The sequence below is a fragment of the Octopus bimaculoides genome, chromosome 4 (genome assembly GCF_046866305.1).
Source record: "Octopus bimaculoides isolate indiv1 chromosome 4, ASM4686630v1, whole genome shotgun sequence".
NCBI lineage: Eukaryota > Metazoa > Mollusca > Cephalopoda > Octopoda > Octopodidae > Octopus > Octopus bimaculoides.
In genome coordinates this window covers 107,069,692-107,084,691 of record NC_142931.1, presented here as the reverse complement: position 1 = coordinate 107,084,691, position 15,000 = coordinate 107,069,692, and the positions used below count along the sequence as shown (strand labels likewise).

Below are 15,000 nucleotides of genomic sequence, written 5' to 3'. Positions count from 1 at the left end.
CATTTATATCAACCTGATGGGTTCCTATAAACATTATATATATATATATATATATATATATATATATATAATATATATATATATATAATAATAATAATAATATTAGGGACAAAATCCAAAATTACAGGTAAAAAACTCAATTAAAATCAATTTATAAAAAATTAAAATTAAATTGAGCCTTATAGATAAAGTATATATAAAATATATAGTTTTAGGGAAAATAACCAATTTTCAAGAACTCATCGATGAAAATCCACTATTACATATAGAAAAATTAATAATTAAAAGCACAATAAATGAGTATAATATAAAGTAAAGTAAATATCATAAGATAAATATAATAAAAAGATTACACGTGTTTCATAACCAATTTTCAAATAGAAAAGAAATTTAAATCGATTAAAATCAATTGAAATTATCGAAAATAAGTTCTATTCAAAAATATAGCTACTCGTCAGATCGTAAGTAGAACAATAATTAGATATATATCTCAACCAACAATAAGTACCAAATGAATTAATATGAAATACTTATTATATAAAGATAGAAAAATTATTTAAAATATATCATAATATCAAAATAATAACCATTCAATAATCATCCCTTCATCCATTATAATAACATGTATATTATATACAAAAAACATCTTACATAAATTATCATTGTTTTAAATTATCATTGTTTTAAATACAAGTTGAACGAAGTTTAAGTTTAAAATAATAATGAAGATAAAATTAGTACATATTTAACCGGTGTAATGGTTAAAGCTATACTATTTAAAGCTAAAGACGTTTATTTAATTATAATTAAAGATCAATTGAATAATAGAAAAATACAAGATTATTTATTTCTACAAACGTAATAATAAAAAATATGAATGAAAAAATTATGAATGGAAAAAATTATGAATGAAAAAATTAGGAAAGAAAAAATTATTAAGAATAAAAGGTTAAACTTTATATATATATACAAAGGTTTGATTTTAAAAAAACTTTAACGATATTATAAACTATAAAGATTAATAATTAATCAAATAATATTAATCAAAAATAATCGAAAATATATCAACACTATTCCAATCGAAGTTCTAATATTATGTTGAAATGAAACTATAACTTCTAAATAATTTAGTGTTAAATAAGTTATCTATTAAAATAATCTATAAAGAACCAAATGAATAGTATAAAAACAAGAATACATATTATTTTCAAATAGTAGAAAATCTTTAGCAAAGTGAAAACAGTACTTATCCAAATTTTTCCGTAATTCAAACTGAAAACTAAGACGTTATCTAATAGCTATAGCGTTTTAAGCAAGAGTTCGCGCGAAAATACTACGTTAAAAAAGAACGTTAAAATAGAGAATAGAATAAGAAAGCATGAATGAAATAATAATACTTAAATAAATGAATGAAAAATTTAAAATTTATATAACTAACAACATAAAAAGAACAAAAAACTATAGTTATCTTATAAAACATATTAATAAATATTAAATTGTAATATATAATAAATAAATAAAAATATTAATAGTCGTAAATTAAATAATATTATGAAATAAACTAAAATACTACTATTGATTTAGTCTTATCAAAATCGTAGTGTCATTGTAATATAAAACCTTAAACTTACTAAAATATTAACCTACCAATAAAAACAAAATATAGCTACTAGAATAATTAAATAGATACCCCAACACACACCCTAATACATACATACATATATACATACATACATACACATATACTATATATATATATATATATATATATATATATATATATATATATATATATATATATATATATATATATACATATATATACATATATATATATATATACATACATACATACACACACATATACATACATACACACATATATATATACACTTACATGCATATACAAATATACATACTTATATATAAAAAACATATAAACATATATACATACGAAAATACAAAATAATATACGTATATACACACAACATACACACATATATACACATAAACACTAATAAAAGCATATACATAAATAAAAACATACATACACATATATACATAAATACACACATATATATAAATACATATAACACATATAGACCAAAACATACACACTACCATAAATATATATATATACATAAATATATATCTACACATACACACATGTACCTACCAAAATATACATATAAAAACAAATACACTCATACACACATATAAAAATAAAGAATAATATATATAAATACACACTCATCCTCCCATGCTCTCGAATATACATATTATATAGATACACATATACAGACATATATACATACACATAAAAATACACATATATATACAGAAAAAACATGCATATACATATACATATATACATATAAATATATACATATATATACATATATATATACACACATACATAAATATATATATATATACACCTATATATATATACCTACTAATTTATATAGACAAATTACACACACTCACATATATACTTATACCCATATATATACATATATATACACATTTACATAAGTACATACATAAATATACATATACATATACACAAAAATACTCATAACTATATATATAAAAAAATATACAAAATATACACACAAATAAAAATTCACTCAAATAAATATATAAATAAGGAATATTCTAAAACAAAACTACACTCACGCACTCACTCACACGCACAATATATATAAATATACATCTATACTCACAAATATATATCTTTATACATACATGTAAATACAAATATACACTCAATATACACAAACATATATTAAAAAAAAAAAAAAAAATGATAATTTAAAACAATGATAATTTATGTAAGATGTTTTTTGTATATAATATACATGTAATTATAATGGATGAAGGGATGATTAATGAATGGTTATTATTTTGATATTATGATATTTTTTAAATAATTTTTCTATCTTTATATAATAAGTATTTCATATTAATTCATTTGGTACTTATTGTTGGTTGAGATATATATCTAATTATTGTTCTACTTACGATCTAACGAGTAGCTATATTTTTGAATAGAACTTATTTTCGATAATTTCAATTGATTTTAATCGATTTAAATTTCTTTTCTATTTGAAAATTGGTTATGAAACACGTGTAATCTTTTTATTATATTTATCTTATGATATTTACTTTACTTTATATTATACTCATTTATTGTGCTTTTAATTATTAATTTTTCTATATGTGATAGTGGATTTTCATCGATGAGTTCTTGAAAATTGGTTATTTTCCCTAAAACTATATATTTTATATATATATATATATATATAATATATATATGATATATATATATATATATATATATATATATATATATATATATATATATATATATATATATATATGATATATATATATAATATATATATTATATATATATTTATATATATATATATATATATATATATATATATATATATGATATATATATATAATATATATATATATATATATATATATATATATATATATATATATATATATATATATAATATATATATAATATATATATATATATATATATATATATATATATATATATATATATAGATAGATAGATAGATAGATAGATAGATAGATAGATAAATAGATAGATAGATAGATAGATATCATCAACATTGACAAGTTCCATCTCGTCAGCCGCCATATCCCTTTGTACTATTACTTACCGTCATAAAAGTGCACTTAAAACGTATGTCTCCCCTCTAAAGGACAACGACGCTCTTATTTATATGATGACGTTTTATTGCCTAAAATTTTATTGATTGACATGTGACTCAGAAATCAAACATAGATTCAGCTTCTTGCACAGCTTGATCCATTACGTCTCTTCTTAATTGACGCATAAACTTTCTTCGTGGAACGAAAGAAACAGTGTCATAATCTCCCTTGATACCACTCTCGTCATTCTGGGTTGCCATTACTCGAAAACATTTCCGATAAGCACGAAGCTTAATGCGAAATAACTGAAATAAATTGAAATATACAATTATCCTGTAGTTTGTAGTGTTAGTTTTTTAACTTCAAATACTACACTAGGTGTGGCTTGATGTCAGCTGAATTACACTAAGCTGACTGATGCTAGATATTCAGCATAAAGAGAAATTCTTTAAATGTATCCGATTAGACAATTTAACAATGTTTTCAAGATACAAGGATAATGTCCACAGTACTCTCACAGATTTCGATGAGAAGTCTACATTCTTGGGTAGGTAGTCAATATATTTGGTTATCACACTGCCGTGAAATAAATGTTTTAATGCGTTGAGTCCGGCTTGCATATTCGATACGCAGGTGTATCCATTTCTCTTTTTATCTTAGATAATTTCTTTGAGAAAGACAAGAACACTACCGAATTCCATTCTATATCCAATAAAAATATAAAGTTATTGCTTATAATAATAAAATATAAAGTTATTGCTTATAATAATAAAATATAAAGTTATTGCTTATAATAATAACAAATTTTCGGGTAAATTTCATCTTTATTTCAATCATTAGACTGCGGCCATGCTGGAGCAACACCTTGAGGAATCTTAGTCAAACGAATCAACCCCAATACTTAATTTTTAAGCCTGGTACTTATTCCATCAGTTACTTTAACCGAAATGTTAAGCTACGGGGCTGCAACCAAGCCAACACTAGTTGTCAAGTGGTGGGGATACAAACAGACACAGATAGGCAGACAGACACACACCACACACACACACACACACACATACACACACTCACACACACACACACACACATATATATATATATATATATATATATATATATATATATATATATATATATATATATATACATACATACATATATCTATATACGACGGGTTTCTTTCAGTTTCTGTCCACCAATTTAATTCGCAAGGCATTGGTCTTTGGTCGGCTCGATTTTATAGGAGAAAACACTTGTCCAACGTGCCATACTGTTGGACTGAACCCGAAACCGTGTGGCTGGTAAGCAAACTAGGATTAAAGTTGCTTCAGAATTAATTATGCTCTTTCAGACCTCAGTACTTGACACAGATCTTTGCATATAAGCAACACATGCTTTATATATTCATACAAGAACGTAATTCGCTGTAGCCCCTTCGTATAAGTGCAACGGTTTCTCAAATCCATGGTTAACTATCACCATGAAGGGTATTATATGTGTCGCATTTTGTTAATACAATATCACGTACATCAGATTCTGTAAGTGATATAATAATAAAAGATATTTCTCGAGGAAAATTGATAGATGAGAAAACATCATTTCACATAATTACATTATTATATTTGACCGACGTATGGTTCTACATGTTTTGTATTATAATTGTATTTGAATTTACGGTACAATTTTCCTAAACATTTTAGAGAAAAACTTTTATTTCTCTACAGGGAGTCTCTTAAAATAACATAACTAATATAATAAATATATCTTAACAGATAACAACTGCTTTACCTAAAGGACTTAGAATTATATGTTGAATGTTATTATAAGTGATATTCAAACCATTCAACAGTCATGCTAGGATGTTTAGTATTTCATTGCATGAATAATATATCGGATATTTTTGTAAAAATATTTCCACTTTGAATAAATCGAATCAATTTTGAATATTTTCCATCCAGTTCACGGTGCTTGATACATCTAGGCAAAAAGCAATAAATTTAATGAAGAACTTTTCATAAAAACTGTTTACGTAGACTTTCTAGACGTATTGCAATTTAATGAAAGCGAAATTTTTTTATGCAACCGATGTCGTTTTCGTGTCTTCTCTCCCGAAATTGGGAAGTATATAGTCACGATCATTTTTAGAAATGACATAAACGTTATTGACTTTTTTTTCTGATTTGATTTCCTTCTAATCTTATTGTTTCTCAAAATAATGGATATTCCTAGATATATAAGATGAATCTATACGAAAAATCTTAACGAAGTAAATAAAAGTATGCTATTAACATATTGTATCAAGAATTCCTTCAAATGGTGTTAAAGTAAGTTATGTCATTGGAAAAAGAAATAGTAAATGGTAAAGACTTTCTCAAACATGCTAGTTCCATTCAAACTTCTAAATTGCATGATTCTTATTGATTTCTATCCTTCGTCTGAAAAGTTACAGATCTTAGTGCAAATAATACAATCAATACGATCAACACAATCAATTAGACTTGTTTTTAAAATCACAAATATTGAATTTCATGGAACTACCAAAATCACTAACTATTTTGAATTTATATTTTTTCTTATTCGAAATAAAATTTGCAAATCTAATAATATTAGCGATAAATGTTGCTTTTACAGTTTAGTGAAAGACACACACACACACACACACACATATATACACACACACGCACGCACGCACGCACACACATATATATATACACACACACGTACGCACTCACGCGTGATATATATATATATATATCGTTTATAAAAATTTCAAGCTGTATATATTTCTCACACGGGTATCTGGTTTCCACATAATTTAGTAACTGGGCAAAAGTAAATTATCCATATTGTTGACGTCTTCAGAATTTTATAAACATTTTACAGAACGTAAAATAATTCATTTTTGGAATAGTAAATCTCGAATCACACTTAAAGGTATAAATAATAGAATGTAATTCTATCCAAAATGGTGAGGGTTTTTTGAACACAGTATTTACATATTCTTGTTTAAGTGATCTTCGAGGTCCACTACTCCCCACCAAAAAAAAAGAAATATCTCCATTATGTGACATAATCAATATTCTTCAGAGAATCCAAAGGGAAGACAGAACTACAAATCTCATTTACGTTATGTTGCAGACATTGTGTTCAAATTTTCTCGTTAACTGCCTTCTAAACACCCTGTGAAAAGATCGTATATTGTTGAATCAAGAAAAATCATTTGTCCTTTCTCTCTGAAAGGAGACAATTGGTATGTCATTCTGAATAGGAGCAGATAAATCTCGCGTGAACTTATACATACGGGCATTCATGCGCTTGAGCATTCTTACAAACACCCATATAAACATACGCATATATCTGTGTATGTGTGTGCGTATGTGTGTGCGTGAGTGGGCGTGTATGTCAGTAAAGTATTATACTATACACGATAAGTCCCATTTTGAAACATAAAGAAACATACTCATTCACATGTTCATGCACACCACGCACACACATATACACACGCATACACACACACATATATATACATGTGTGTGTGTGAGACAGAGAGACAGAAAGAGAGAGAGAGATTAAATAAATGACAACGGAAGAAGAAATTATGCTATAAACTTCATTAGTTTACAGGTGTTTCTTCTATGAGATGCAATGCACTCATAGCTGAGAGATTGTTTATCACCCTGTGAGTTCAGCGGAGCTTCAAAATCAAACGCAATGTCACTTGAGGAAGCATTTACATTTACAAAAATACAGAAAGCATTATCATTTAAAATATATATAGACATATGTAGGAAATGAAGTAAGGAGTTTGAAGGGCAGAGGTCCCTCTCAAAAACAGTATATTTAGATAAATGTTTATATATATACATGGGAGAGGGTATGAAGATAGGTGTATGAATGAAGAGCATCTGTGTAAAAAAAAGTAAAAGCGTAAATAAGTAAAAATACTTATTAGGAAAGGAGATAGGTAGAACGTGACAGAATTCAAATGAGAGAATGAAAGAGAAAAAGAATGCGTTTATGAGTCATAAAACCATTCTTCATGAGGATCCGAGCCAGACTGACAATTTCCAGGAAGAGGAAACAATGGACTGGGGAAATACGTTACAGATATGTGCTTGTCTGTGTATTTGTTTATGTGCGCGAGTGCGTATATAGATAGATAGATAGATAGATAGATAGATAGATAGATAGATAGGAAAACATTTATCATCATTAATAGTAACTGAATGTGCCAAAGCACCTATATTGCAAGAAATAAGAGTTATAACTTCTTAATGCGCATTGACAGGGGAGATAACCATCCCATGAACGAGTCTAGGATCACTAGACTAGACAAGTTTCGTGTATCAGTCGTAGGCTAGTCAGCAGTGACTAATCAATCGCCCTACGGTCTGATGGTTTGACCAGTGTATGAATATTGTGCGTATATGTATATTCGTATATTCGCCATATTGGGCCGTTGAAATTTACAAGTTTTTTTTTATTCACTCTCTTTGTTCATTTAATCTTTTTCCTTTCTGTTGAAGAGCGCAGATTCGAAACGTAAAAGACTTTTTTCATTTTTCCTGAGTATCAAACTAATACACTTGCTTGTTGTTAATACACCTATCGTCGTCTTTTGTTTTCTACAAATTTCAAGTATATATATATATATATATATATATATATATATATATATATATATATATATATATATATATATATATATATATATATATATATATATATATATATATATATATATATATATATATATAAGCGAGTAAAAATAAATACAAAAAGGGGGTTTTTTTGTATGATTGTGTATAGAGGAATATATTATTTTGTTTAAAAGAGTTCCAACACTGTCTGTTTTTTATGTTTTATTTATATTCCTGCAGAACCAATGTGGGATATAGAATATGGAATATACAATATATAATATAAAATAAAATAAAAATGGATGGCATCATGAAATAAAGTATTGAATGTAGATGAAATATTAAGTGTTCAATATAAAGGATCAAATATATAAATATAAATATATAAAGGCGACTCGAGTTTCAGGGTTATTTCCCTTCGTCATGGTCGGTATGACAGACTTTAACAGACTGTAATAAGTTGGCTGGTTTTCTGTCTTTTATACCAATTCCTTTGGACAGTAGCAGTAGGTGTTTGGCTATTTTTAGAATTGATGTCAAATCTATTTTTAGAAATGATGATATTTGAGTAATTGTTTTGTGTTTGGGTTGTAGGGATAAGATTTTTAAACCCCAGTAGGTGTTTGGCTGTTCTTAGAAATGATGCCAAATCTATTTATAGAAATGATGATATTTGAGAGATTTTTTGTGTTTTAGTTATAGGGATAAGATTTTTAAACCCCAAGTAAGATAAATTTAATCATTGTTTGTTAAGAGTGGGTTTGAATTTCTTAATAAAGTCCTTTTCTTTGCATTTTCTTTCAATTTCATTCCGGTTGTAAAGTTTATGGAATGGAAATATAATAAAAGTTTGATGACCACATGTTGCCAGATGGTTACTCAGTGGTATTTAGCGGACTTCTGGGTTTTTAATCTGTTGTCGATGTACCCGTGAGCGTTCCGATAGTACATTACCTGTCTGGCCAACGTACAGTTCTTCACAATTAGGGCATTTGATGCAGTAGATTAGATTTCTACTTTTGCAGTTCATGTTCGCATTTGAACACTCAATATTTCATCTACATTCAATACTTTATTTCATGGTGCCATCCATTTTTATTTTATTTTATATTATATATTGTATATTCACTATTCTATATCCCACATTGGTTCTGCAGGAATATAAATAAAACATAAAAAACAGACAGTGTTGGAACTCTTTTAAACAAACCCATCCATTCCACACCAAACGGGCCATCCCCTACTCCCAGTTCCTCCGCCTCTGACGTTTGTGCAGCCTGGACCAGGATTTCGAGACCCAGTCCCAGTATCTTGCTCGTCTGTTCATGCATCGAGGATACCCCTCCCACCTTGTCCAATCCGCCCTCGCCCGCGCTCGTCGAATAGACCGCACCACCGCCCTCTCTCCTCCCCCACACCAATCCCCTAACCGTACCCCCTTCCCACTCCGTTTCCACCCTGCCACCCTACCCCTTCGTCGGAGGATCCTACGGGCCTTCCGTCGCCTCCAGCTCGATCCCACTACCCACCCCATTTTCCCCAACCCACCCCTATCCGCTTTCAAACGCGCCCGCAACCTACGCGATCTACTGGTCCACAGTACCTTCTCCTCTTCCTCCCCACCCCCACCCGGCTCCTTCCCGTGCTCCAGATCCCGCTGTCACACCTGCCCCTTCATCACCAACACTACCTCTGTCACCGGATCGAACCTACAAACTCTTCACATTCCACACAGTTTCACCTGCACCTCCTCCAACCTTATTTACTGCATCAAATGCACCCTATGCAACCAACTCTACGTGGGGCAGACGGGCCGCCGGCTGGCCGACCGTTTCACCGAACACCTAAGGGACGTTCGGCTAGGTTCCGACTCCCCCGTCGCTCGTCACTTCCACTTGGCCAACCACTCTCCCTCTAACATCTCCGTTTTTGGCCTCGCCCTGCGCCATGGGTCCACTCCCTCGCGACTCCACATGGAGCAACGCTACATTTTTAACCTTAATTCTTCTTTCCCCTTCGGACTCAACGCAGCCCCCTCCTCCTTATGACTCTCCCCTTTACGTCTATGCAACACTTTTCTTTAGTTCTTTTTTTTTTTTTTTTTTTTTTACCCCCCCCCTCGTCCCCTTTACATTATATCCATTATTCTCTTGTTATTACACTCACTACATTTTTCCACTCTTTATCTCACCCCTACCTACACGCACACATACCCACACACAAAAAATACACGCACCCATACACACACATGTAAGCACACCTACCCCCAACACACCACACACACACAACACATATGCATGCACTCACACGCTCAGACTCACCCACACACTTATACAAACGCACATACACACGCACACTTGCGCATACACACACACGCTAACAATCACGCAAACATACACACACACACACACACCCAAGCATACACACCCTTGCATACATAACCCACATATACCCCCATTCACAAATACCTCCCACACGCCTGACAACCCATACATACCCCCATTCACACATACCTCCCATACACCTACACACACACCTCCCACACACCTTACATATATACCGCCCACATACATGACAAACATACTTGCGCGACCTCACACACACATATAGACGAACGCACATATATACACACACACCCATATATACGCGCGCGCCTACATACACAGCCGCATACACATGCACACACATACACACAGGAGTGCACACACAAAATAACACACATACCTGGCACACATACGCACGCACACACATAAACACACACATACACACCTCTCACATACACAAAACCACACACACACACACATACACAACACACATACACATATACACACATGCACACACGCACACACACCTCTCACATACACAATACTCACTCACATACATAACACACACGCACGCACGAAAACATACACAATATACACATACACACACGCGCACATACAAAATACACACACACACATACACGTACCCAACACCTACAACCCCACACAAACACGAACACACACATACTCAAAAAACCGCCTGTTGACTTTCTACCTACACTGTCTATAAGCGTCCACCAACCATTCCTGCTATTAATTTCTTCCTCTACGTCATACACACACACACACACAAACACACTAACAGATAAATCACCAAACCATGCACACACACACACACACACATACATACATACGCACACACACGTTCTGTTATCACACACACACTCGCAGACCCTCGCGCACGCACAGATATTCATCTCCCTTTTTCACTCTTCTGTCTTAGAAAGAACTTCCCCCCCCCCCACCTCCTCTTCCGGTCTTTTCACAATGTAACCTCGTGGGCATCGGTACCATTTTCCTCTTTCTCCGTTCTTCCATTCTCCGAACTTTCCATCTTTCCGACGGAGGGCTACGCCCGAAACGTCATACACTCTCTCTTTCCTTTCCTGAGCGTCCAATAACACTATCCGTATCACGTCCTCACTTTGTTGTTTTTTTGTTATTGTTTTTTTGAACTTATATATATATATATATATATATATATATATATAATATAAATAATATATAAATATATATGGCGTAGTAGTTAAAAGCGCGGGCTACTAACCCCGAGATCCCGAGTTTCATTCCAATCAGTGACCTAAATAATAATAATAATAATAATAATAATAATAATAATAATAATAATAATAATAATAATAATAATGATAATAATAACATCGAAAAATACCTTAGGAATGAGAACACAGGTTCGAAATTTCCCCAAGACACCTGATGAAGGTTAGAGGGTATATCAGCCGAAACGTTGTGTTAACAACAAACAAGATGGGGACAAATATAAATAATATGTAAATAATATAAATAATGTACATAATTCCTCATCCCTTAAATATAGAACTATATATATATGTATATATATATATATATATATATATATATATATATATATATATATATATATATAGAGAGAGAGAGAGAGAGAGAGAGAGAGAGAGAGAGAGGGAGACATAGTTGCATATATACATATATATATATATATATACATACCTACCTACCTACCTACCTACATACATACATACATAAATACATACATACATTCATACATACATACATAAAATATATACTTGCATATATGTATATACATATGCATACATGGGTACAGGTCGTCATAGAACGTAAACAACATGAAGTACGAAATACGAAAATATGGAATACAAACTTTTTTTTACGAACAACGAAAGAAACAAAGGGAAAAGCAAGACAAGTAACATAAAGAACGACCCTTCATCAGTTGTCGGTTGTTTTTGTCTACTCCGCATTTCGAGCAATTTCGACAAGATACACCTTCGACAAAACAGTTGCTCCCGCAAAGCAAATTAATTAAAATTTGGGATTTGCGGAGGGTCAATGTTGGTATCAAAAAACAGGACGGTGAAAACAAACAGTAAGGGCTGCTAAGCCATAACGAAGTAAGGTGGCGAACGCTGGAGGAACATGCGTTGACAGGAGACATACAAGAATGCGTCTGATCTCTGTAGCTTATCGAAAGGAAAGAAACTCAAGTTAGGAAAAGAAAGATGGCCGTTGGTCACGTGTGAGCAGCGAGAGAGTAAAGTAGGAAGAGTGAGGAAGATAGAGGGACAGATATAGAACAGTGAAGTGGACAGGAAAAGAATTAGAGAAAGGAAGAGATAGGAAACGAAAAGGGAGAGAGAAAGAGAATAGAACAGTAGGAGTCGCATCGAAATTATTAAGATAAAACTTACTTTATATATATATATATATATATATATATATATATATATATCTTGGTCCACAGCTTCTTCCCCAACCCAACCTCCCAACCTGGCTCGTTCCCCTGCTCCCGCCCACGCTGCCGCACTTGCCCTTACCTCTCCAACACCACCCTCCTCACCAGCACCCATCACCGACCCTATCGCATCACCGACTCCTTCACCTGCACGTCTACCAACATCATATATTGCCTCTCCTGCTCTCTCTGCCAATCCCTGTACATCGGACAAACGGGGCGCCGCCTGGCCGACCGATTCGCGGAACACCTCCGAGATATCAACGTCGGCAATGACACCCCGGTGTCACGCCACTTCCGTTCTGCCGGCCACTCCTTGCGGCAACACCTGTCTGTGTTTGGATTGTCCATGCACAGGGGCCATCCGGACTCCCGTTTGCGCCGTGAACAGGGATTAATCTTCTATCTTCGCTCTTTGCGCCACATGGGCTCAACTCCCCTCCACTCTTCATCTAACCCCCTCCTCCTGTCTCTCTCCCCCACCCTCCCTCCTACCACCCATCTCTCCCCTCCCCCACCTCCTGCTCCGACTCCTACTTCTTTGTACGTCTCTTCACCTCTCTTCATACTTCTCTCCACTCCCACTTCTCTTCACCCCTAGTCTTTCTCTCCTCTCTCTTACTCTCTCTCACTCTCTTCTCTCGTACTCCCCCTCTCTCACTCTTACTCTCTACACTCTTACTCTCCTACTCTCTACACTCTTACTCTCTTACTCTCTCACCCTTACTCTCTCACTCTCTTCCCCTCTCTCTCACTCTCTTTCTCTTCCTTTCTTTCTCCCCCCATACCCCTCTTCCCTCTCTCTCACTCTCTTTCTCTTCCTCTCTTTCTCTTCCTCTCTTTCTCCCCCCATACCCACCTTCCCCTCTTCCCCCCTACCCACCTTCCCCCTCTCTCAATCCCCCTTCCCTCTCTTATACCCACCCTCTCTCCTCTCTTCCTCTCCCCTCCCATACTCATCTTCCCCCTCTCTTACATCCACCTTCCCCTTCTCCCTCCTCGTCAACACCCCCTCATAAGCTCATCCCACCACGTCAACACCCCCTCATAAGCTCATCCCACCACACCCCAACACACTCCTACTCTACCTTCCCACTCCACCCCATCCAATTCCTTACACCCACCACCCACCCCTACCCACATACCCCACCCTACCCACAGACCCCTACCTCTACCCCACACTCCACCCATGCCTTCCCCACCTCCCAACACCCTCACATCACACCACACCAATACCCTCGCATCACACCACGCACACCACACCAATACCCTCGCATCACACCACGCACACACTACAACTGACCAACTACTTTCTCCCTTTCTCCCTTCCCCATTTTCACACTACATACGTCAAGATCACCAGCATTCTACCTCCCACACACAGCCCCTCGTTCCCGATCACCGTTTGTTATCTCCCCCTTTCTTAGCTCTCCTGAAATAAGAATTTCTAACTTCCGGTCAGTCATTGTTATGATCGGCCATTATTATGATTGACCGTTGACTGAACAGTATTCAATTTTTTTTCTCCGTGTTTTTCTCCTTGTCTCCGTATTCTTTCTGTTGAAGAGCGTAGCTCGAAACGTCAAAGACTTTCCGTATTCCCGAGCGTCATACTAATATATACTTTTGTTATTTACACCACCTGTCCTCGTCTGTTGTTATTATTTGTATATTCTCCCATATATATATATATATATATATATACATATATACATATATATACATACATGCATATATATATATATATATATATATATATATATATATATATATATATATATATATATATATACATATATATATATACTTGAAATTTGTAGAAAACAAAAGACGACGATAGGTGTATTAACAACAAGCAAATGTATATATA

General features: G+C 33.2%; 1 protein-coding gene across 3 annotated transcripts in view; it reads right to left on the bottom strand.

Annotated features, from left to right (window-relative positions):
* The window catches only part of LOC106877887 (uncharacterized), a 168,405-nt gene that overhangs the window by 12,098 nt on the left and 141,307 nt on the right, over positions 1-15,000 (bottom strand). For 2 of the 3 annotated variants that reach the window (XM_014926964.3, XM_014927110.3), the window contains one exon: positions 3,763-4,004. The exons of the other annotated variant lie outside the window; for it this stretch is intronic. In XM_014926964.3, the coding sequence (XP_014782450.1) occupies positions 3,816-4,004 (189 nt within the window). In that variant the 3' untranslated portion in view covers positions 3,763-3,815. Of the gene's footprint in view, positions 1-3,762; positions 4,005-15,000 lie in introns of those variants that run through there. 3 annotated transcript variants of the gene reach the window in all.